The 24,590-nt window shown below is 37.6% G+C and overlaps 1 protein-coding gene across 2 annotated transcripts; it reads right to left on the bottom strand.

Annotated features, from left to right (window-relative positions):
* Window positions 1-1,565: 1,565 nt before the first annotated feature.
* Window positions 1,566-22,695, bottom strand: nub1 (negative regulator of ubiquitin-like proteins 1). 2 transcript variants are annotated; one of them, XM_056450933.1, is made up of 15 exons: window positions 22,646-22,695; window positions 22,284-22,430; window positions 20,399-20,566; window positions 20,226-20,290; window positions 19,554-19,618; window positions 18,573-18,740; window positions 17,121-17,209; window positions 16,919-17,025; window positions 14,885-15,071; window positions 10,283-10,390; window positions 5,924-6,076; window positions 4,769-4,915; window positions 3,575-3,631; window positions 3,094-3,274; window positions 1,566-1,939 (listed from the first exon to the last, which is right to left on the bottom strand). In XM_056450933.1, exons 2-15 carry the CDS (start codon window positions 22,398-22,400, stop codon window positions 1,794-1,796), a joined length of 1,758 nt encoding a protein of 585 aa, XP_056306908.1. In that variant the 5' UTR covers window positions 22,401-22,430; window positions 22,646-22,695; the 3' UTR covers window positions 1,566-1,793. The 2 variants fall into 2 exon arrangements, with proteins under 2 accessions (XP_056306908.1, XP_056306907.1); XM_056450932.1 differs by having other exon boundaries at window positions 22,284-22,677.
* Between the last annotated feature and the right edge of the window lie 1,895 nt (window positions 22,696-24,590).

Raw genomic sequence — 24,590 nt, 5'->3', positions numbered from 1 at the left:
AAGATATTGATCACTCTATTCACTAAATATGCTTTGAATTTGAATAAAAGTGACATTGTTATAATGTTGCACTAGATTCTGTTTTAAATAAATACTGTTCTTTTGAAATTATTCATCTGTAAATGCTGATAATTTATTACAAATTAAGGAAGCAGCTCAAATTATTAATGCAATGCAACAGTTTTCAATGCTGATGTGGTAATAAGAAATGTCTCTCGATCATTGAATCATCATATACTGATTTCTGAAGAATCATGTAAATCACTAAAGATTGGAGTAATGTTAATAATGTTCACAGCTATAAATTACACTATATTTGCGTAGAAACCAATTTAATTAATTATTATATTGTTTATTTTTATAACATTATTATTATTATTTTACGAATATAATAAAATACTTAAAAATATTATTTAAATAATTTCATAATAAATAATATGATTATTTATTAATACAAATATTTAATTTAAAACAATTTTATTTATAATAATACAATATATATATATATATATATATATATATATATATATATATATATATATATATATATAATATTTTGGTCCAATAAATGCAACCTTTTTGATCAGAAAAGACTAAAATGATCATAATTATAACAATAATTACAATAATAATTACTAAAATCATAATTCGCATAAAAACCAGTTGTATTAATTATTATAATATTTGCTTTTTTATAATAGACTTATATTACTAATATTATTTTATAAATATTTATATTTAAAAAATAATATATATTAAGAAAATATATGAATATATAACATTCTTAATGTTTTGGTCAAATAAATGCAAACCTTTTGGTCAGAAAAGACTAAAATTATCATAATTATAACATTAATTACAATAATAATTACCAATAATAACAATAATTATTCCTGTAAAAGCACAAATATTTTATCCTTTAGTTTTAGCCTGTAAAACTGCAAATTAATTGAGTCATTACTGTAGGAGTTATGTTTTATTACTGTAACATATACATGAATCCACTATTTTGTAATGTTTAACAAAATCTACAATTTTCCACAAGATTTAGAGTCAAATATGGGCTGAAATGTGTCGTTTCCTTATATCAGAGTGATTTCACAAACATATTTAAATGTAAAATTTATATTATTAATCTAGAAATGTCATGCATAACTATAATGATATTTTAATATCAATATCACCGATTTAAAGCATTGCCATTGTTATTTTTATACCCAAAACCTAATGAAACAGACGCTCTATACAGTAAGATTTCATTAGTTAATGATATTGAGTGTATTTACTAACAAAAAAACTAAACAAAACTAGTACAGCATTTATTAATCACGATTCAACATTTACCAGTGCATCTTCTAAATACATATTAAAAATATGATGAATCCAAAAATCGCATGCTTATTTTAATATCCTTATAGAATCTCATGTTGAGTCTGATTCACTGATTCAAAGCATTGCTATTGTTGTTAACATAAAAAACTACTGACTTCAATGTTACATTTCTAGTGTGCATATTTAAAAAACTGCATAATTCAGCCTCATTAAAAATTATATTACGCCACAGATTTATGTCAATATTCAACTTTATTGCACAATCAACAAATAAACTCAACATTTGAATCAGTAAAACTCAGTGAATCACTTCAACCAAAGTGAATCATGAATCATCCAAACCAAAACTAAATGAACTCCCTTTGACCGAATCATGAAGTAAACAAATCTGCATCATTGAACAGATGTGCCTGTATATGACTCTATAAATGTGAATAATGAGAATAAAGCCGTGTTTTCCTCTAGTTCTGCTTCTCCAGGCTGGATCTGATCTTCTCCATCAGCTCTTTCTCCTCGTCCAGCGTCAGGTCCAGATAATCCTCCTCGTGTTTGGGAATATCCTCCAACAGCTCGTTCACCAGCAGATCCTCATCTTGACGACTGGAGCCTGAAATACAGACACCAGCATTTACAGGTGCAAATAATAATAATAATAACGCTTTCCTTTTCCTTTCCTAACGCAACTCAACCAGAGGACCCCAAATAGTTGACTTTTATAATGCAAATGGTGGCAGAGAGAGCTGCAATTCAAGAAAACCCCAGCTAATTAAGAGAAGATCCTCATCAGTTTGGCAGCAAACACATTGCAAATCCTCACAACACAAACACATTAAGACAACACACTGCAAATCTTCACAACACATGCAAATAGCAGGGAATACAATAGAAATGTGTCAATAATATTAGGATCTGGGTACTGTGCAGGCCATGGGAGATGTTCTTCACTTTCATGTCCATCAAACCACTCTGTCACCAATCTTGCTGAGTGTACTGGTGCACCATCATCATGATACACGGCACCACTTTCAGGATATAATCATTAACCCATTGGGTCACATGTTCCTCCAGAATGGTTGGGTAGTCCTTGGCAGTGACCCAGCGCCCATCTAGCACCAGTATTGGGCCTGGGGAATGCCATGATATTGCAGCCCAAACCATCACTGATCCCCCTCATGCTTCACTCTGCATCAGCAGTCTGGGTTGGACGCTTCTTTGGGGCTTCTCCACACCGTAACTCTCCCACATGTGGGAAAGGCAGTGAAGGTGGACTCATCAGAGGACAATACATGCTTCACATTGTCCACAGCACAAGATATTGGCTGCTGGCACCATTGAAACTGGCTTTTGGCATTGGCACGAGTGAGCAGAGGTTTGGCTATAGTAGCTGGTCGTGTATATTGACCCGGTGGAGCTCCAGACCAACAGTTCTGCTGGAAACAGGAGAGTTGAGCTGCACACTTCATTCTGCAGTGAGTCGGGCAGCTGTGGTTTTATGGGGTTTTTTTGGATAAAGCCGGACATCCCTTTCAGACAGCTTCCTATGGCATCTACAGCTCCTCCTGGTGGATGTGGTTCTTCTTCTTGGTGGTGGTTTGCTAACAATAGCCTGGATACTGCGGCTCTTGATAATCACAAAGACACCATCTGTCCTCTTCTGAACTCTGCTATGTCCCCATAATGTTGTGTGCAGTGCAGTATTGAAGCAGAACTGTGCTGTTCCTCTGCTGATGTGTGCGTGTGTGTGTGTGTATAAACTCTGACCGGTGGATTCGGAGGATGTGCTGGGCTCTTCTGATGATGATGATGGAGGTGAAGGAGACTGAAGGTCAGCAGGAATCACTCCCTGGTTCTCCAGCAGCATCACTGTGGCCTGTTGAACATCATCTCCCGTCATCCTCAGTGCAGAGTCCGCCATGTCCTCCTGGAAGCCCAGCGACAGCAGCTGCAGGACACACACACACACACAGGTTTGTTTATGTGATTTGTGGGGACATTCCATTGTTTTCTACTGTAAAAACTGTAATTGCTATTCATCTCCCTAACCCTTGCAGGAAATTTATACTTTCTGAAAAAAATAAAGCAAATTCTGTCTGATTTCTAAACTTTTTCAGAATTGGGCACATCAGCAACATCCTCAGCATTCATACCCATCACATTACACATGTTTGTGTCCTAATATGTCACACAGATACACATGTGATGATCGGGATTTGAATATCCCATGTGAGAAGCAGAAACTCACCTCATTCAGTTTTTTATCTCGATCAGATTTTTGAGCATCAGCTCCATCCAGCAGAATCTGCAGAAGAGCATTCAGAACTGTCAATCATTCTGTAAGAGTCTAAATCAGGGGTCACCAAACTTGTTCCTGGAGGGCCGGTGTCCTGCAGATTTTAGCTCCAACCCTAATCAAACACACCTGAACAAGCTAATCAAGGTCTTACTAGGTATACTTGAAACATACAAGCAGGTGTGTTGAGGCAAGTTGGAGCTAAACCCTGCAGGGACACCGGCCCTCCAGGACCGTGATTGGTGACCCCTGGTCTAAATGATCATATGCGTTTGTTTATATGGCAAAACAATGTCTTTTTTCACCACAGGCGGCTCACACAAATTCTAAAGGCAAATACTGATAAGATCAGGGCCTGGTGTGTGGACTTTGGGGGTTTTATGATGTGTTCACACAGTTTGTATGTCTCAGTATTTGGGCTTTGGTCACATGGTCAAGAAAGAGACAAAATAGGTGGTAAACTTTGCTCTGTCTCTTTTCCTGGGCTGTTCTTTTCCTGCTCCTCTTCTGATCTGGAGTCTATCTTCTCTGGCTCTTTGAGGCCTACTTACTCTCTTTGTCTCTCCTTCTACCTCTGGTAACTTTATTTTAACATTTAAGCTGGGTACAATTATTATCATGTTTTTATAATATCATACTTTTCATTTTATACAGTTATTTTGTAATTAATTCAGTTGTACCCATGGAGAATTATTGTCATTAAATTAATTCATTATCAAGTATTTGTGAATTACTTTTGATTTAACATTAACATTTAATTGCTCCATATTGTAATACAATACAATCACATGATACTCTCCCATATTTATAGCTATTAATACTGCCCTTATTTCTGTTTTTGGTGTAAGATTGCAGAGGAATGGTTCGACTAAAATGTACAGCTTTTTACCATCAATACTGATAACTTTTAAGACATTCAGCAGAACTCCAGTTAAAATGTGGTTAAAACCCATTCTTACAATTCAGACCCATCAATCATTCAAAACTGTCAATCATTCAGACAAACAATAACAATAAAGAATCCATTTAATAATAAACATGCATAAAGATGGAGATTTACAGTGTGCATCTCCATGTTTGATTTCTTAGCTGTATGTGTGTGTGTGTGTGTGTGTGTGTGTGTGTGTGTGTGTGTGTTCCTCTGACCCCATAGGCCTTGTCCACATCTCCTCTGGCCTGATGCAGGGCTCTCTGTGCGTCTCTCCTCCCGAAGCCCAGCTCCACCAGAATGTTGATGTCCTGCAGGCGCCGTCTCCTCTTATCCTGCTCTTTCAGCTTCATCGCCTGCTTCTCCTGATCACACAGAAATACACACACACAGGGTCAATTCTGCACTTGCATCCCAAATGATCTACTATACACTATGCACTTATTCACTTACACACTCAACTGTGTAGTGTATAAGTTTAGTGCCCAATAGCTCCTTTCCTTGCACTAAGCACTCGATAGCCCCTCTGCTTAGAGCCCGATAGCTCCTCCCCTTCTGCTTAGAGCCCGATAGCTCCTCCCCTTCTGCTTAGAGCCCGATAGCTCCTCCCCTTCTGCTTAAAGCCTGATAATTCCTCCCCCTCAACGTAGATCCCAATAGCTTGTCCCCCTCCCCTTAGTGCCTGATAGCAACCATGAGACCAATCGAAGATCAAAACATGACCTCTCTGGACAGAAATTTAAAACATGGACCAATCGCTGGCTTTTTTTAATGTCTAATCATCTTGTTTAATCCCGCCCCTTTTCGCAGCGCCGCTTAATAGCTCCTACCCTTCCCATTAGAGCCCGATAGCTCCTCCCCTTTCACTTAGAGCCTAATAGCTCCTCCCCTTCCCCCTTAGAGTCCAATAGTTCCTTCTCTTCTTAGAGACAGATTTAGAACCAGATAGCTCCTCCCCTGTTGATTAGAGCATGATAACTCCTCCCCTTCTGCTTAAAGCCCGATAGCTCCTCCCTTTCTGTTTAGAGCCCGATCGCTCCTCCTCTTCTGTTTAGAGCCCGATAGCTACTCCTCTTCTGCTTAGACCCCGATAGCTCCTCCCCTTCTGCTTAGAGCCCGATAGCTCCTCCCCTTCTGTTTAGAGCCCGATAGCTCCTCCTCTTCTGTTTAGAGCCCGATAGCTCGTCCTCTTCTGCTTAGACCCTGATAGCTCCTCCCCTTCCCCTTCCTCATTTGAATAATTACATCATCAAGGAATAAAGTGCACTTATGCTATTTACAATCTTCAGCCTGAATCTTATAGTGTTTATCCTATAAATATGGCGTAGAATAGTGCACACGTGTATACAGTTAGTGTGTGGTTGGATCTCCACCTTCTTTCTCTCTGTGATGAGCAGCGCGGCCGCAGAAACGTCTCCTCTACAGGCTCTCAGACCAAGACGAGCCTCCTGCTCGGAGAAACCCAGCTCCTTGAGCTGCTGGAGCTTCTGTGGGTCCAGACTCAACTCAGCGTACAGACGCTCCACCTAACGTACAGACAGTGTCATCATTTACAAACTGATACACAACACAAGTTCACAATAGTCTGACATGCATTAATCCTTCTAGAAACAGAGACTAAAGGTTGATTTCTGCTGCTCGAGATTCTCCATGTAGTCTTTGAAGAGAGAAAAAGTAGGAACAGCTGTATTTAGTTTTGTGTTTAGTATTTGTGATGGCATGGTGGCTCAGTGGTTAGCACTGTGGCCTCACAGCAAGAAGGTCACTGGTTTGAGTCACAGCCAGGTCAGTTGGTGTTTCTGTGTAGAGTTTGCATGTTCTCCCAGTGTTGGTGTGGGTTTCCTCCGGGTGCTCCGGTTTCCCCAACAGTCCAAACACATGCGCTATAGGGGAATTGATCAACTAAATTGGCCTTAGTGTATGAGTGTGTGTGTATGGGTGTTTCCCAGTATTGGGTTGCAGCTGGAAGAGCATCCGCTGTGTAAAACATATGCTGGAATAGTTGGTGGTTCATTCCTCTGTGGTGACCCTTGATAAATAAGGCACTAAGCCGAAGGAAAATGAATGCATGAATATTTAGATTTAGATTTTCTTAAGTTGTAGTAAATATAGTCTTGTCTTTCATCCAGGTGCTATGGTAGTATTGATTTATTTTCCATAGTAGTTAATTTATTACTAATTCAGTTTAATTTCAATTTATGTTATTAGATGCCAAAGCAATGCTTCAACATGCAAGTTTTATAAGTTAAAGCTTTTCATGTAATATTATTTTTAATTTTATTTCAGCTGCCAAAACTGTATTGATTAAGTTGTAGTTAATAATTGATAACAATGTATTTTTGCAGATTTATTTGAATAATTGTTCTTTTACAAACACAAAAAATGCTAAATTATTAGAAGAAACACCTAGCAAGCCCATGCACCTGAAATGATCCATTTGTTCTTCATTCAAAGTAATTCATTTGCAAAGAGAAGGTAAATAAAGTAAGGAAAGTGAAAAGATTGCATCATTATGATAGTCTACCACCAGACAAGCTAATCAGTCCATAAATGCAGTGTAAACCTCATGATAAAATACAAAATAAGGGGAATCACTGGAAAAATGTACCCCCAAAGTTTCCCAAAGCTTACCTATTTTTCATACTCAAGAGGATTCATTCACAAAATCAATACATAGTTGTAGGCAGGGCCGGATTAACCAATAGGCATTATGGGCACAGGCCTGTGCGCAATTAGGGCCCCTGCGAAGGGGGGAATGCTGATTTTGGAGTGTCTATTTTAGCTAAGTGCAAATAGCGCACCTCATTGGAATAAACTAGTTGAGTCATTAAAAGCGCATAGCAACATGTTTTGATGCGATCGATCATGAACCCGTTTTAAATCCAGCGCTAGATGAACACGTTATTCTTTCCCCCCCCACTACATATCAGATTTTGCCTACTCTTCATCACGAGGAAGACAAGTAGGAATCATTAATAAGTGTGTGCATAATGGAAGACTCATAGAACTGGATTGGAGAGGTGTTATATCTAAATCATGTGCATTATACGTTTGTAGAAGTTACACAATAAAAATACCCTAATATATATATATATAAATATATATATATTTCAGTACTGCTTCAGTGAACTGGAACAAGTTTATTAAAATCCATTATTTTCACTAGTTTTATTAGTGTTTTTTGTGCTTTAAATGCTTTAAAAATAAGTTAAATCATTGTAGATTAGAAATATCTGTACTGTGTATCATTTATTTTAATAATGCGAGCAATACATTATAGATTAATTTTAATTAGATATATATATCTTATTTTTTAATTCAAATACAGGGGTGCGGCCGAGTAGGGGGCCCTACAAGACATGCCCAGGGGCCTCTGAAGTCTTAATCCGGGCCTGCTTTTAGGGCACAGTATAAGCAATTTCTGAAAGAGTGATTTCTTCCACAAGCACAGGTGGCGCTAATGACAGCAGGTGAGCGATCGGAAGTGTGCTCCAGTAGACGAAGAAGAGGCTTTAAGAGTAATGGCGGCAAGCTCAGTTGTATTGTTATTTTGTCGATGATTTGATCATTTTATTCAACAGTAATCGTTAATTGGCTCTGTACAATATACGAATTGTTTTTGCCAAATTACTCATTTCCACAGCCTTCACAAATGGATTATATTACGCGACTGCGAACAGAAAATGAAGATTTAATGAGGAAATCAAACACGTGAGTAAATAACTGGATTTCCCAACATTATTTTCACTGATTTTCATTCGATTACTGCTTATTTATGTGGTTTTTAAGCTTTTGTGATGATACTTTGTTCATTGTTTGTCACTATTTTGTAGTTGCGGTATTGAAAATATTTGTGTCAGGCCATATTAACCTTATATTGAGGTAAAGTTGTTTTTATATTCGCACATTTGTTCATTTTTGACCAGTGACAGCTATATTTATATTGTTTACCATGCTGCTTTGAATATTGGGTCTGAAATGGCGTGTAAATATGACTTCAAAATAACATAAGCAATATTTAATTGACTGTCAACAATGTTGTACTTTCATAGTCATTGGCTGGCAATGTGATTTACCTATTTAGAATTTGCAAACAATACTTAAGTTATATTAAGAAGAAAGTGTGAATAATAAAGCCAATTTCACCTCAATCTATATTATTAGAGTGTTTGTTGTATGGTGAATGTATTGGCATGCATATTCTTAAAAATATATTGTTGAATTCATATTTTGCCTGTGGGTTTCTTTATTGAATGTTTTAACTTCTATGATGGAGCTAATGCTATACATTTGTACTTGTACCACTTTCACACTGACTTGACATTGAGGTAAAGTTGGTTTTATATTTGAACATTAAGACTTTTTCCTCAACATACTGTTAGATATGTATTCTTTGCTAATTCTAAATAGTGAAATCATATTAGCAGCCAATGACTATCAAAGTACAACATTGTTTACAGTCAATTAAATGGAGGTAATGTTGTTTTGAAGTCATACATGAGATTTCAGACCGAATATTCATAGTAGGGATGCACAATATACATTTTTCATTTGCACGCTGTTAAGGCCTGACAGAGTTCAAGTATTCAGGCACAAGAAATTGTACCATTTGTAACTATACGAAAGAATAGTTTTATTGAATTATTTTTACAGTGAAGACATTTGCAGCGTTATTTTACATGTGATTTACATTCTGTACCTGAACACTATTTGCAGCCCTGAAAACTATAAAACACTGTTTATATAATAGGTCCCCTTTGGCTGCCATAAGCACAAATAAAAATATTAATTGTTTTTATTAGGGCTGCATGATATTGGAAAAATTTTACATCCCAATATTTAGTTTTTCTGTGATTTATATATATATATATATATATATATATATATATATATATATAGATAGATAGATAGATAGATAGATAGATAGATAGATAGATAGATAGATAGATAGATAGATAGATAGATAGATAGATAGATAGATATATAGATGGATAGATGGATATACAGATAGATATAGATGGATATACAGATAGATATAGATAGAGATATAGATATATGCATATATATATATATATATATATATATGAATACAACTTTAAATAAATATTTGAAAAGAATATAATATAGAATATAATTTTAGATTGATTGGGATGGATCTATATGTAAGTGTGTCTGCATAAAGTATAACAAACAATATGTAAGCATAGATAAATACAGTAAAGATAAAAATACAAGTGAAATAAACAGTGCTTTTATTGTTTCCCGAGGAATAATTAAATGTAAAATAATACTGCATAGTCTTTGTTTTATAAATAATTCAATTAAATCAATCGTTAATGAGTGTATATGGATGTTTCCCAGAGATGGGTTGCAGCTGGAAGGGCATCCGCTGCGTAAAAAACATATGCTGGATAAGTTGGGGGTTCATTTCGCTGTGGCGACCTCGGATTAATAATGGGACTAAGCCGAAAAGAAAAGAAAAAATAAATGAATAAATTAATAAGTCAATCGTTATTAATGTTACAAAAGGTACAATTTCTTAGACCTGAATGCTTTTAAAATCCTCATACAGTCTCAGGCTTCAAAACACATGCAAATGATGAATTATAATTCAGACTCAACATTGCAAATTCTGCAATGTGATTATTGTCAATGATATCAATGCTGAAACCATATATTGTGCAGCCTTAGTGTTTATGATGAATCCATCAGTGCACAATGAGGATATTTACCTCTCCGAGTTTCTCACGCGCCTGGTTCTTGTGGCCTTCGATGTACGTCTGCAGGGTCTGCAGTATACGGAGCCTCAGAAACAGCACTTCTTCTCCTCCGGTGTGTCCCTGAGAGCAAGAATCACAGACACAGTCAACACTAGGCCTGTAGCTATTGATTATTTCAATAATCGATTCATCTTTTCTAATAACTGATTTATTTTATCTTTGTCATGATGACAGTAAATAATATTAGACTAGATATTCTTCAAGACACTTCTAAACAGCTTAAAGTGACATTTAAAGGCTTAACTAGGTTAATTAGGGTAAAGTTAGGGTAATTAGACAAGTCATTGTATAACAGTTTATTCCGGAGACAATCCAAAACTAATATAGCTTAAGGGGGCTAATAATATTGACCTTAAAGGGCACATAGTTTACCTCTTTTTAATGATGTAATATTAATATTCTGGTTGTTCTGAGTGTGCCAGTTTAGGTTCAGTTTAAAACACAATTCAGATTGTTTAATTATAATGTGTTAAAGTGTCATGTTGGGGGCGTGTCCACAGCTCGCTGATTTAGGGGTGTGTTGCTTCACATGTAAATTAGTTTCGGCTTCCCGCCCAACGTAACAAGGGGGCGGAGCCATGAGCTCACCCGCTCTGTGTTTGCAACAGAGTCTGACAGGCAGACTGCGAGAACGAGCTGGAGTGAGAGGTTTAGCATTCAGTCGTACATGTACGACCCGGACACAGACCAAGCAGAGAGTACAAAATCATTTGTGTCTTTGTACAGATTTACAGCCAACTGTGTGCTAGTTTCAAGTGCCGAGCTTGTACACAGAAACTAATAACCACACACACTGAATTAACTTTGACTGAGGCACCGGATGCGCCGCTCGAAGCCGCGACACGGCACACCAGACACTCTCTGTGGCGCGGCAGAAACATGAAGTGTCCCGAATCGTCGCGCCACGCATTTTTGAATTCTAAACAGGTTTCTGCAGCGGTCCACGGCGCCCAGCCGTCGACTTGAGTGTACCCTGATAGAAACCGATGTTTAGAATTGTAAAACGCATGCTAGTTAAGATCACAGGGAGCTTCTGGGATCACGAGAAATGCAAACGGCTGAAGTATAAGGTAGACTCAATGAGAAGTACACATGTTTGCAAACCTACCTAAAGATACAACCAATAATTCCGATTAGAGCGATAATGTGGAGAATATTGATCTTGTGTTGAGCCCAATGAGCCCTGCATCTAAACATAGAGCTAGGGTGTTCCTTTAGTGATATCGCTTCGACTCACGCTGAAAATGGCGGACGTGAATCAACAAACTGAGGATATGATGACGCGCCTGTCAATCAATATTTGTGGGCGGGGGGACTGCTCTCCTACGTAAAGTTGCGGTCGGTTTGAAAACCGCTCCAATTGGTCCACCGTTTTTTATGTTGTTAAATTGAAAAAAAAAAGCACTGGGTGTGTTTATATCACCCCAATATGACGCTCTATACACCATACATGCACATATGTCTGTCCAAACAGCTTGAAAAGTAGATTTTTTACCATAGGTGCCCTTAAAAATGGGTTTAAAACAATTAAAAACTGCTTTTTATAGGATTTACGGTAAACATTTTCCTTTCCATGAATTTAAATATTCCTTGAGAAATATTTGCAAAAGAATAAATATTTCACATCTCAACTGTGTTTATATATTTATGTATATTTGAGGAGCTTGTAATGTGTGTGTTAGGGCTGCTCGATTTTTGGAAAAATCATTATCACGATTATTTTGGTCATAATTGTAATCACGATTATTCAAAACGATTATCAGTGGAAGTCAAAATTATTAGTCCAGTCAATAAATATTTCCCAGATGAAGTTTAACAGAGCAAGGAATTTTAACAGTATTCCCTATAATATTTTTTCTTCTGGAGAAAGTCTTACTTGTTTTATTTCAGCTAGAATAAAAGGAAGTTTAAATATTTTGAAACCTATTTTAAGGTCAATATTATTAGCCTACTATTTTTGATTGTCTGCAACAGAAACTACTGTTATACAGTGACTTCCTAATTACCCTAATTAAGCCTTTGATTCACACTTTAATCTGACTGCTTGCATTTTGAAGAATATCTAGTCTAATATTATTTACTGTCATCATAGCAAAGAGAAAATAAATCAGTTATTAGAGATGAGTTATTAAAACTATTATGTTCAGAAATGGGTTGAAAAAAATCTTTCCATTAAACAGAAATTGGGGAGAAAAGGGTCGCTAATAATTCAACTGCATATATGCAGTTATTTTCCTCCCTGTAAAGGAAAGAGAAATAAATACAACAGAATAAAAATATGAAACAAACTGCGCATTAAGCATCTTCACTGTAAGAAAAACACTTTATCAACAAAAGTCCTTCAGTCAAGAGCAGTGAGGGATTTTCTTCTCTTGTTGTTTGATTAATAATGCTGAAAACAGGCGGCAGCAGGAATATTGCGCGCTGTCGCTTTAATGCTTTCTCTTTTACATCTCTTTTGATTCTCAACTCGTGTGTTTATTACACAAATGAGGGTTAATATGAATAATCTCTAAACTCTGTGTTTTGCCAAATATTTGACCATTAAAGCGCTCCCGTTAAGATGACTTTAGATGTGTGTGCTCGGCTTGTCTCATGGTGTACTCACACTATGTACAGTTGCCTTGAACCGGGTCAAAGCACGCTTGTCCCCCCTCCCGTCTCCCCCGACGGCCCCCACTTATATTACATTCGGGCCTGGGCAAGCTTACGTCATCAATGATGCGCAGTTCAGAAGCGCTCTCGCTCAGCATAGTGGAGATTTCTTTAGTTATAGCGTCGTTTAAAGAGCCCATATTATAGATTAAATAGGGTCATATTTAGGTTGTAAGGGTCTCCAACAACAGTCTAATATGCATGCAAGGTCATAAAACACTTTGATGGTCTTATAATCTGCATTTATTTTTACCTAATTATCCCAGCGACTCCCATATAAATCTTTCAGCGATTCATTTGTTCCCAAACCCCTCCTCAGCGCGAAGCTAATCTGCGCTGATTGGACCGATGACAACCTGCTGCGATTGGTCGACGACACTGACAGGCTTCAGGGCGAGACAGAGTGAAATGCCCAGCTGCTAATCTACAATATAAAAGTCACAGTGCACACACGCTTCATAGTGGATTTTGGCTGCCAGTGGGTGAATGTAAACACAGACGATGGACTAGAAAATACTGACGACTAACTATTTTATTGAGCAAAAAGTCCAAGAACTGGCAAGGAGATCTCCTAGCCCATCACAGACTACCTGCTCTTTTCACACACACACACACAGGGCCGGCCCGTCCATAGCGGCGTCTGCGACACCCCCATACATCAAGAATATAAAGAGTTAACCTGATACAGCACACACGGTTACAAGAAACAAAACACAACTAAATACATCATGTGCAAGCTAGAGTAAACGAGGCAAGTTTTAATCGCACGTACTTACACTGGTGAAATGGGGTAAGAAACTGATCCATGATGCAATGATCCATGTTCTGACAGTCTTTACTGATCCTTCCTTTAACAAACCGATGAAGTCTTCTTTGTAAGCAGGTAGTTTCCAGAAGCACTCGATCTGCTCAAGGCTGGGCTATATTGCTGAGGTTTCATCTTTGATTAGACGGCCAATAATATCTATCTGCACAGCGTGACTTCATTCCACCGGTGTCTGTGTGTGTCTCTGTGTGTGTGTGTGTGTGTGTGAGACTTTTTTTCTGTTAGTGGGCGGGGCCGCAGGTTTCAAATCTCCCGGGTTTGCGTGTGCAACTACTTGTGTTTCGTAGCTGCGTCATCACGAAACACCTAATGACTCGTTATCAAGACGACTCGTTTGAAGCACTATGAGTCGACTCTTTTATAGATGAATCAATAGTTTTAAACACTGTACACTTACAGATTTAAGCCTTAGCAGGACATTTCACTTCACTTAGAGCTGTGTTACACACTACATGGAAGAGCATTTTCAAAAACCCATAAGATGGGCTCTTTAAGTCATTTGATATGCAACGACACGCAGTCAAATATTTTGAGGAGATCAGCCACTTTGACGCTCATAAACGAACAGTCCTGGTGCTGCAGGAATTAGGTTTGCTGATGGTGCAGCTATCGTGCAGTGAGAGGTTTGTGTCTTTAATAAACTACGACAGTTAGCATTCATTGAACAGTAAGAATGATTAATAAACACATATGAAACAGTTCCTTAAAACTCACGTCTCACTTTCAGTTTCAGGCTTTGGTGCGTTTTTAACTGGACACACCTCTTCCAACCGGGCCAGGGCTGGCCAAGTGAACCATGCCTGAGCCCGATTCAGAGCACTCGCACTTCTCAAATGATCCGGGAAACTGGCATGGTTCGGATAGCATAGTGTGAGTGCGCCCTCAGTGTGCGAATGAGACCGAATGCTGACCGCATGAAGCTGAGCTTTGCAGAACAACAAATGTGTACAACAGGAAAGGGGGCAGTACATGATGCAATAATTGTTTATCTCGATTAATGCTTTTTCATTATCATTAGAAGCCTAAATCGAAACCGGATTTCCGATTAATTGCACAGCCCTACTGTTTATTACCTTAATCTGTTGCAGGCGGCTCTGCTTCTCTCCATAACACCTCTGGAAACACTGATCTGCTTTCTCCAGCCTCTGCTGGGCATCATTCAGACACTCCAGCTGCCCCAGAGCCTGGTAACACCACACCACATCCAGCTGCAGAACCGCATAATTGTCCACCGTGTGCAGAATCGCAGAGTTACACTTCCTGCAGATCACAAACGCAAGACTTATTGATACACAGTGACTGCCTTATTTCATGCATATATTTAGCCAAGTTATTGTGATTCTGCTGTATGTGTGGACAAAGTCAAGTGAAATATCGTGTCTTGCAGGACACACAGTGCTACATAACTAAACATAGGCATAAATATGCAACACAACACTAGATGTAAGAGCTATTGGAAACCTATACATAACATACTGGAGCGGTAATCTAACTACTAACTTTAAAGGGCACCTATGGTAAAAAATCTACTTTTCAAGCTGTTTGGACAGACATATGTGCATGTATGGTGTATAGAGCGTCATATTGGGCTGATATAAACACACCCAGTGCTTTTTTTAATTTAACAACATAAAAATGGTGGACCAACTGGAGCGGTTTTCAGACTGACCGCAACTTTACGTAGGAGAGCGGTCCCCCCGCCCACTAATATTGATTGACAGGCGCGTAATCATATCCTCAGTTTGTTGATTCACGTCCGCCATTTTCAGCGTGAGTCGAAGCGATATCACTAAATGAACACGCTAGCTCTATTTTTAGATGCAAGGCTCATTGGGCTCAACACAAGATCAATATTCTCCACATTATCGCTCTAATCGGAATTATTAGTTGTATCTTTAGGTAGGTTTGCAAACATGTGTACTTCTCATTGAGTCTAGCTTATACTTCCGCTGTTTGCATTTCTCGTGATCCCAGAAGCTCCCTGTGATCTTAACTAGCATGCGTTTTAGAATGCTAAACAGGTTTCTATCAGGGTACACTCAAGTCGACGGCTGGGCACCGCGGACCGCTGTAGAAACCTATGTTTAGAATTCAAAAATGCGTGGCGCGACGATTCGGGACACTTCATGTTTCTGCCGCACCTCAGAGAGTGTCTGGTGTGCCGTGTCACGGCTTCGAGCGGCGCATCCGGTGCCTCAGTCAAAGTTAATTCAGTGTGCGTGGTTATTAGTTTCTGTGTACAAGCTCAGCACTCAAAACTAGCACACAGTTGGCTGTAAAACTGTACAAAGACACATGATTTTGTACTCTCTGCTTGGTCTGTGTCAGAGTTGTACATGTACGACTGAATGCTGATCCTCTCACTCCTGCTCCTCTCAGTCTGCCTGTCTGTGTTGCAAACGCAGAGCAGGTGAGCTCATGGCTCCGCCCCCTTGTTACGTTGGGCGGGAAGCCGAAACTAATTTACATGTGAAGCAACACACCCCTAAATCAGCGAGCTGTGGACACACCCCCAACATGACACTTTTTAACACATTATAATAAAACAATCTGAATTGTGTTTTAAACTGAACCTAAACTGGCACACTCAGAACAACCAGAATATTAATATTAAATCATCAAAAACAGGTAAACTATGTGCCCTTTAAATACACCGTATACATACTATACTCATAACTATACAATACTTTTACATAAGACAGAACAATATTGTGCTAAAGAGCTATTTAAGGTTGATAAACAGTTCATTTGTGCTACATTCACAGGTAAACAATGCTTTTCTTATTGAGTCCTTGTAAGATGGAGTTAAAGAAAAGTGTCCGGTGGATATGAAGAGAGAGAGTGTGTGTTTATATGGGTGGTTTGTCAAGCCCACTCACCTGTGTGAGGCACACTTCAGAAATGCACCATGTTTTTATAGAAATATTCAGCTATTTTTAAGAAAGTGTCTTGTGCAAACTGGTGTCTGTTACAGTGCGTTTATGTATTGATGATTACATTTTTACAGTCAAGATACTCTAAAAAACAATTCACTTGACTTAAGTGAACAGGAGGTTTAATTTATTCTTATTATTATTATTTATGAAGCAGTATTTCTTAAACCGTACTTGAACTGTTCATCTGCCAGCACCAGGTAAGGAAGAGCAGCACTGTGGTCCCTCTTCTTCATCAGAGCTCGACCTTTCTCATGAAAGCCCATGGCCAGGATCAGAGCCTGATCAATGACAGATAGCAGATGTTAATATAAGTAGCTGCGGTCTTAGTAAAACCCTCAGGATATAAATAAACTGAGTGATGTGCAGGAATCACCTTCCTCTCTTCGTCTGGGATCTGGAGTGGATTTCCTTTCTGATCCGCGATCTCTAAGAACGGCGTGGTGGACGGATCTTCACTCCCATCTGATGGAGAAAGCATCAAAAGTTTTGTATGTACATTTCAGACTCTTCTACTATATAAAAAATATCAAATGTTTACAGAAACATGCTAACTGAACATGTTTGCTCATGTGAGCAACAATGCTGAAGTCAGTTATTCTGCTTTGAACATGTGCGCTGTTTTGACATGTCTGTCTTTATTTCTTTATTCTCTAACTCCAACCATTGGCAGCTTAACTAATATTTCAGCATCACGGGTGGCCATGGTGAATAACAGTGCATTTTATTTAATCGAGCTGTCACAATATATGCAGACGCGCTGGAGGACAGAACTAGCATCTGAAACGAAGACTAGATTCAGAGTTCTAAAAATACACAAGGTGGTTTTTAATCTGCAAATGATTTAATATTACAAATGTAAACATTAGCTGAGCAGCTTAGAGTGTACGTCCTGATTGTCAGGCACACTCGCTTTTGTTTGTCTCAATCTGGCAACCCATGTCAGGGTGTAGCCATTGTCAGAGATTAATAAAATCTGAAAAATAATAATAATAATACACACGCACATACAGTTGAAGTCAGAATTATTAGCCCCCCTGTTTATTTTTCTCAAATTTCTGTTTAATGGAGAGAAGATTTCTAAACAATAGTTTTAATAACTCTATTTCTAGTTCTAATAACTTATTACTTAATTATTTTATCTTTGCCATGATGTCAGTACATAATATTAGACTAGATATTTTTATACAGCTTAAAGTGACATTTAAAGGCTTAACTAGGTTAACTAGGCAAGTTAGGGTTATTAGGCAAGTTGGTTTGTTCTGTAGACTATCAAAAAAATAGCTTAAAGGGGCTAATAATATTGACCTTAAAATGGTGTTAAAAAATTAATAAACTGCTTTTATTCTAGCCGAAATAAAAACAAATAAGACTTTCTCCAGAAGAAAAAATATTATCAGACATACTGTGAAAATTTCCTTGCTCATATTATTTGGGAAATATTTAAAAACAAAAAAAAAAGAAAGAAAAAAGAAATTCAAAGGGGGGGCTAATAATTCTGACTTCAATCGTACATACATGCATCTAAATAAATAAATAAAGTGCAGCACATAGGTCAACCACTAGGTGTCAATCCTACAATTTGCACCTTTAAAAGGCAGGTCAAATTATTATTTTTTTTTCAAAGAAATATTATTATTTGCACTTTGTAAAATAGGCGTCCTTTACTGTAAACAGTCTGCAAATTCATAAAAGTATTATAGGAACTGCTGTGAGAAATTCCTTGCACTGTAAAATGTCATTTGGGAAATATTTGAAGAAGAATAAAAAATTCACAGGAGGGCGAATAATTGTAAGTGAATATATTAGCTCCTCAATGTGTCATGACCTCTCTCAGACAGGATCTGGAAGCCTTTCTGTGTTTTCTTAATCTCTTCTTCCTGTTTGCGCTTCTCCTCTTCGTTTTTGTACATTTCAGCTTTTGCATCCGGAGGAGTCCCTTTCACCAACATTATCTTACTGTTATTCTTCACATTCTGCTCATCAAGCTTTCTCTCTTGGGAAACACAGAAACATGTGTTGGGTTACAGGTAAGTATGAATGAATCAAAGAATAAATGTTAAGGCTTTACATGAAGGGGTGCTCATAAGACTGTCATTAAACCTTTATGAGCATGACATGAATGCGAATGAGATGTGCATGCCTGTGTCAATTGATTTTAAGTGTCATTTGCTCATTGGTTGCCATTTCAACTGCAAAGATGACATTTTTGTTATGACAACTTGACAAACAAACACATCACAACCTGTTTTTGCTTTTACCAAGACAACAAAACTTGTCATAAATCTGTCATAAACATGATTGTCATAAAGGCATTATAAATGTGTCATGAATTTTATAAAGCGTCATTAATTTTTTTTGAGCTCAACTACTGTGATATAAGCTGAATTTGTCATTTAATATTACTAACACTGTTAAAAATGATTTGACAGAGTCATGACGGGTTGGTTCCACTGAAAAAGTGATTAGAAAAAGCTTTATGACACATTTATAATGGCTTCATGACAATCATGTTTGTATATTGTTTGACTTATTTGCATAAACCTCATGTATATCCATCAACATCCCAGATATCTACAGGTTTAAACCTTTTTATTTTGAAGTTCTTTGCTATGTTATATATATATATATATATATATATATATATATATATATATATATATATATATATATATATATATATATATATATATATATTAATATCTATATTTGTTTAATTGTGCTGCACTAAAAGATGCAATATGTTGTTCTCCTGTATATCCTCAAAGATACCGGATGACAATAAAATGTGAAAAGACTCAACATTTACCTGAAGACAGTAATTTTCCAGACAAAATCAGATTGAAGTGTGCGAATCCAAACTCCTGACTTATCCTTAAAAACCAGAACAGATTTATAACTAAACACAAACAAATCAACATTTACAGTAGCAAACATCGACACCGTTATTGATCAATATTGGCTTTTTACAGCAGAATTAGTCTCATATAGTTTTGGGTGTATTGACTTACAAACTAACTAGATACTATAATTAAATTAATTATTCACTGAGAAAACTGCTACTGTTCATTTTTTAGGTAATTTAATTATTTATAATGTCCTTGCCTTAAATACTGTAAATAAATTCAACAGATCTGAGATTATATTTTCAGCGATTATATTATTATATATATTATTATATTAATAAAATGTATATATATTAAACTAAAGATCACATTTACAGGGTTTCATCAAGTCAAATTTAGTTTGATTTAAAAAAGCATTAAACATTTAATTTCTATTGCCTATCTCTATCAATGTGTTGAGATTTATAGGGATTTTAAGCAGTATTGAGTCCAGTAAATTAAATTCCCAACTTTCAACTTTACTCAGTTTAATTCATCTTAATTTCTATAGCGCTTTTACAATGTGGAGTGTTTCAAAGCAGATTAACATAGAAGTCATAGAAAAATAATATACATGCAAAGCTGATCTGACTTACTGTTTCTTTAGCTCTTGTGTAGTGATGTCCAGTTTGGTTTTTAAATTGACTTTCTTAATCCTTGTCTTAAACAGAAATAGATTTAGATAATGAAGACAACAGAAACAGATTTAGTTAATGAATAATTATGCAGTTGATGTGTGTGGCAGTGTGTTCATGAATGTGTCCATCACCTCTCCTTCTTCTTTGGGCAGATGGAGCACCAGCGTAGCCACTGACGTCTCCTTAAACTCTTTATTTCCTTCATCTTTCTGGCTGGTCTCTGTTCTGATTCTCTCTAAAGCTGATGTCACTTTCTCCACTGGAAACTGGATGGCCGATGCATACTTTTCAGCCAGTTCCTGAAGATATGATTAATAATATTACACTGTTTAGTTTAAAGGGGATCATCTAAAATTTACCATTAGAGCTGCTGCTGCCACACAACTGTGTTTAAATCCCTTATAGAAGTGAGTTCTGCATAATAGGTCCCCTTTCACCCTTGTCTACTGTTCAGATTGACTCCCCTTTGGTTATGTTTTTTCATCAGTTGTCAGCATTAACCCTTTAGATCGGTCTGTGCTGAAGAGTTTCTGGCTTTTATATGGAGTTCAGTGGAGTAAAGCAGCATGCTATAGTTTGTGTGTGTGCAGAAATATACTTTACTGTGTTCTGAGAGCTGAGTGGAGGATTTTAAGGCAGAAACTAAGCTTGTTTTGCACTGCAACTGATGATCAACAGTAATGACACATTGTCCCTCATCCCAGTAGGGAAAATCAGCAACAATCAAGGATGCATGATTATATTCTGTCATGGCTTTGCAATCAATACATGTGATTATAATGCAAGTCAATGAAGCAAACACAGCGCAAACATAACCAAAGGGGAGTCAATCTGAACAGAGTGTATTGTTGATAATTTGAAAAATGTCAAAGCATTTTCCCCAAAATCATACCTCTCTGTATTCTCCTGTATTTTACCATTCTGTCCCGCTATTTTGCTGTTTAATTAGCATATTTTGAATCTATATGAACAGTGAAAGTAGCATCAAAGAGCCGATCTCTAATGTGATATAATTAACAGAGGTTGAGGTAAAGTTGGCTTTATATTCGCACATTCCTTCAGTTAACGTTTCCTGTATTATTTACTACGCTAATTTGAATATAGGGTCTGAAATGACGTGTAAATATGACTTGAAAATAACATTAGCACTATTTATTTGATTGTAAACCATGTTGTACTTTGATATTCATTGGCTGCTAATATGATTTCACCATTGAACCTTTGCAAATAATACTTTTCTGAGTGATATTATTAAGGAGAAAGTCTAAATGTGCGAATATAAAACCAGCTTCATCTCAATTTACAAGAGCCGTTCAAGAGAATGATGCTTTCGCTCTATTTCCGGCCTGAAAGCATGTTGAAATGAATATAAAAACAGCCACATTCACTTAATTTGCATTAAATCTGTGCATCGATCATCACCCTTCCTATCTCAACCTCTGAATCAGTCAGTTCATGTATCCCAGATCAGCTTCTGTACACGCAAAATGGATCTTTGGGATTTGGGTGTGTATTTTAACAGATGAACACACTTAATAATATGTAAACGTGTCCATCCTGTCGTGTCTTATTTTAAACACAAATAATTTTGTCTTAAATGAGCACAAACAGTTACTAGAGTAATCAAATGCTTTCATTCTAGATCTGTGGATTCTTTTATAGTTATTTTTTAGAGTTTTTTCACCTTTAAAATGATAGGGCAGTAGAGGACCTAGAGCCGGGAATCGAACTCGCGTCGCCGTGAGCACGTCGGGGCTATGTGTCGGCGCAAAATACCACTAGGCTACTACTACGATTTTAGAAGTGACGGCTCTGTGATCAACCTCAACAGTGGATCTAAATGAGAGATTCACCACTAACTATAGTACCTTGATTGTATACCGTATTTTTACATCCCAATGTTGACAGTTATGCCCAAAATATGTGTTAAAATTAGACGTAAACACAGAAAGTTGTGGCTAAATTAAGACTCAAACTGACACGAGTGTGTGTTCTGGAGCTGTTTGTCCGCCTCACCATGATCTTCAGTCGGTCTTCCGGGTCTTTGAGGCTCCTGTAAGGCTCAAGCCACAGCTGTATTTTGTCCTGTCGGAGTAAATGGATCAGCCGAGTCTGGAGGTGCTGTTCCTCCATCACTAAAACCCACAGAATAACCAAATCCACCTGAAGTGAAAGAGAAACCGTTCACAGTTGCGCGGAAAACCCCTGAATCACCGCTCAGTGCGCGCTTATTAGCGAACTCTTTAAATAACACACAGTCTAACGCGTCACACAAGTCCTTTCGTGTGTTTGCTTAAGCATGAGTGTGCTGATAACAAGAAACTCCTGAGTTTTTCTTAAATACACGGTCTAGAGTTTATATTGAGAGATCGCCTCACCGTTGATACTCCACGTGATATTGTTATTGTTTACTTCCTGATTCTGCGTCACCTCCGGTTGCGCCAGACGAGATTTTTTAAGTTTGATTTTAGCACCTTCTACTGGACTGGGGATGAACTGTGATCTAGTTAATATGCATTCACCGGCCACTTTATTAGGTATACCTTACTAGTAAGGTTGGACCCCTTTCTTTTTCAGAGCTGCCTTAATCCTTCATGTAAGAGATTCAACAAGCTACTGGAAATATCCCTCAGAGATTTTGCTCCATATTGACATGATAGCATCACGCAGTTGCTGCAGATTTGTCGGCTACACATCCATGATGCCAATCTCCCGTTCCACCACATCCCAAAGGTGCTCTATTGGATTGAGCTCTGGTGACTGTGGAGGCCATTTTGAGTACAGTGAACTCATTGTCATGTTCAAGAAACCAGTCTGAGATGATTGGAGCTTTATGGCATGGTGTGTTATCCTGCTGGAAGTAGCCATCAGAAGATGGAGACACTGTGGTCATAAAGGGATGGACATGGTCAGCAACAATACTCAGGTAGACTGTGGTGTTGACACCATGCTCAATTGGTACTAATGGACCCAAAGTGTGCCAAGAGAATCTCCCCCACACCATTACACCACCACCACCACCCTGAACCGCTGATACAAGGCAGGATGGATCCATGCTTTCATGTTGTTGAGGCCAAATTGTGACCCGAGCATCTGAATGTGTCAGCAGAAATGGAGACTCATCAGACCAGGCAACGTTTCTCCAATCTTCTATTGTCCAGTTTTGGTGAGCCTGTGTGAATTGTAGCCTCAGTTTCCTGTTCTTAGCTGACAGGAGCGGCACCCGGTGTGGTCTTCTGCTGCTGTAGCCCATCCACCTCAAGGTTGGACGTGTTGTGTGTTCAGAGATGCTCTTCTGCAGACCTCTGTTGTAACGAGTGCTTATTTGAGTTACTGTTGCCTTTCTATCAGCTGGAACCAGTCTGGCCATTCTCCTCTGACCTCTGGCATCAACAAGGCATTTGCGCCCACAGAACTGCCGCTCACTGGATATTTCCTCTTTGCCGGACCATTCTCTGTAAACCCTAGAGATGGTTGTGCGTGAAAATTTGCCACGTTCAAAATCACTTTAAACTGCAGCATATCGTCTTGACCATGTCTACATGCCTAAATGCAGTGAGCTGCTGCCATGTGATTGGCTGATTAGATTAGATTATATTAGAATATCTTTATTGTCCCCAAAGGGCAATTAGATTTAAAGCAATAGCCAACATAACAACATAAAATAACAGTAAACAATACAATAATCATGGAGAGAGAGGGAAAAAAAAGAAACTTAAAGCTTGTTTAGTAACCCAACTGCAGTTGGAACAAATGAATACAAATATCTGTTGGACCTTGCCCGTCTAGAATAAGTATACCAGGAGGCAAAACTTTAAATAAAGTGGGTGGTTCTCATCTGCTAAAATGGACATAGCCTTCTGTATGACTCTCTCCTCATACACTCGTCCAATACTATTACGGTTAATGGCCAAAATCTTTTGAGATTGATGAACAATTTTTGAAAGTCTGTTTTTACTTGTCACCTTGATTAGAAATTTGCATTAATGAGCAGTTAGACAGATATACCTAATAAAGTGGCTGGTAAGTATTTAACAATTTTACATTATTAATAATCATTATATTATTAAATATCCACAATAGTATATTCATATCAATACAAGTCACAGAGGCTGATTGTGTTTGCTTTATTTATGCTGAAAAAGTGCTGTAATGTTTTTGGTAAACTGTTTTTAATGAGAAATCTAGTAAATTTAACACAATTACATAAGTCATGTTTTTATAATTAGACAATTTGCATGACAGACTGACATTTTGTTTTGAAAAGCATACTCCAAAAACTGGTTTATTTACAACTTTAAGCATTAAACAGGCTATTGATTT

The sequence above is a fragment of the Danio aesculapii genome, chromosome 24, assembly GCF_903798145.1.
Source record: "Danio aesculapii chromosome 24, fDanAes4.1, whole genome shotgun sequence".
NCBI classification, from domain to species: Eukaryota; Metazoa; Chordata; class Actinopteri; order Cypriniformes; family Danionidae; genus Danio; species Danio aesculapii.
Note: the sequence above shows the minus strand (reverse complement) of the source record. Positions and strands in the feature narration are given on the sequence as shown.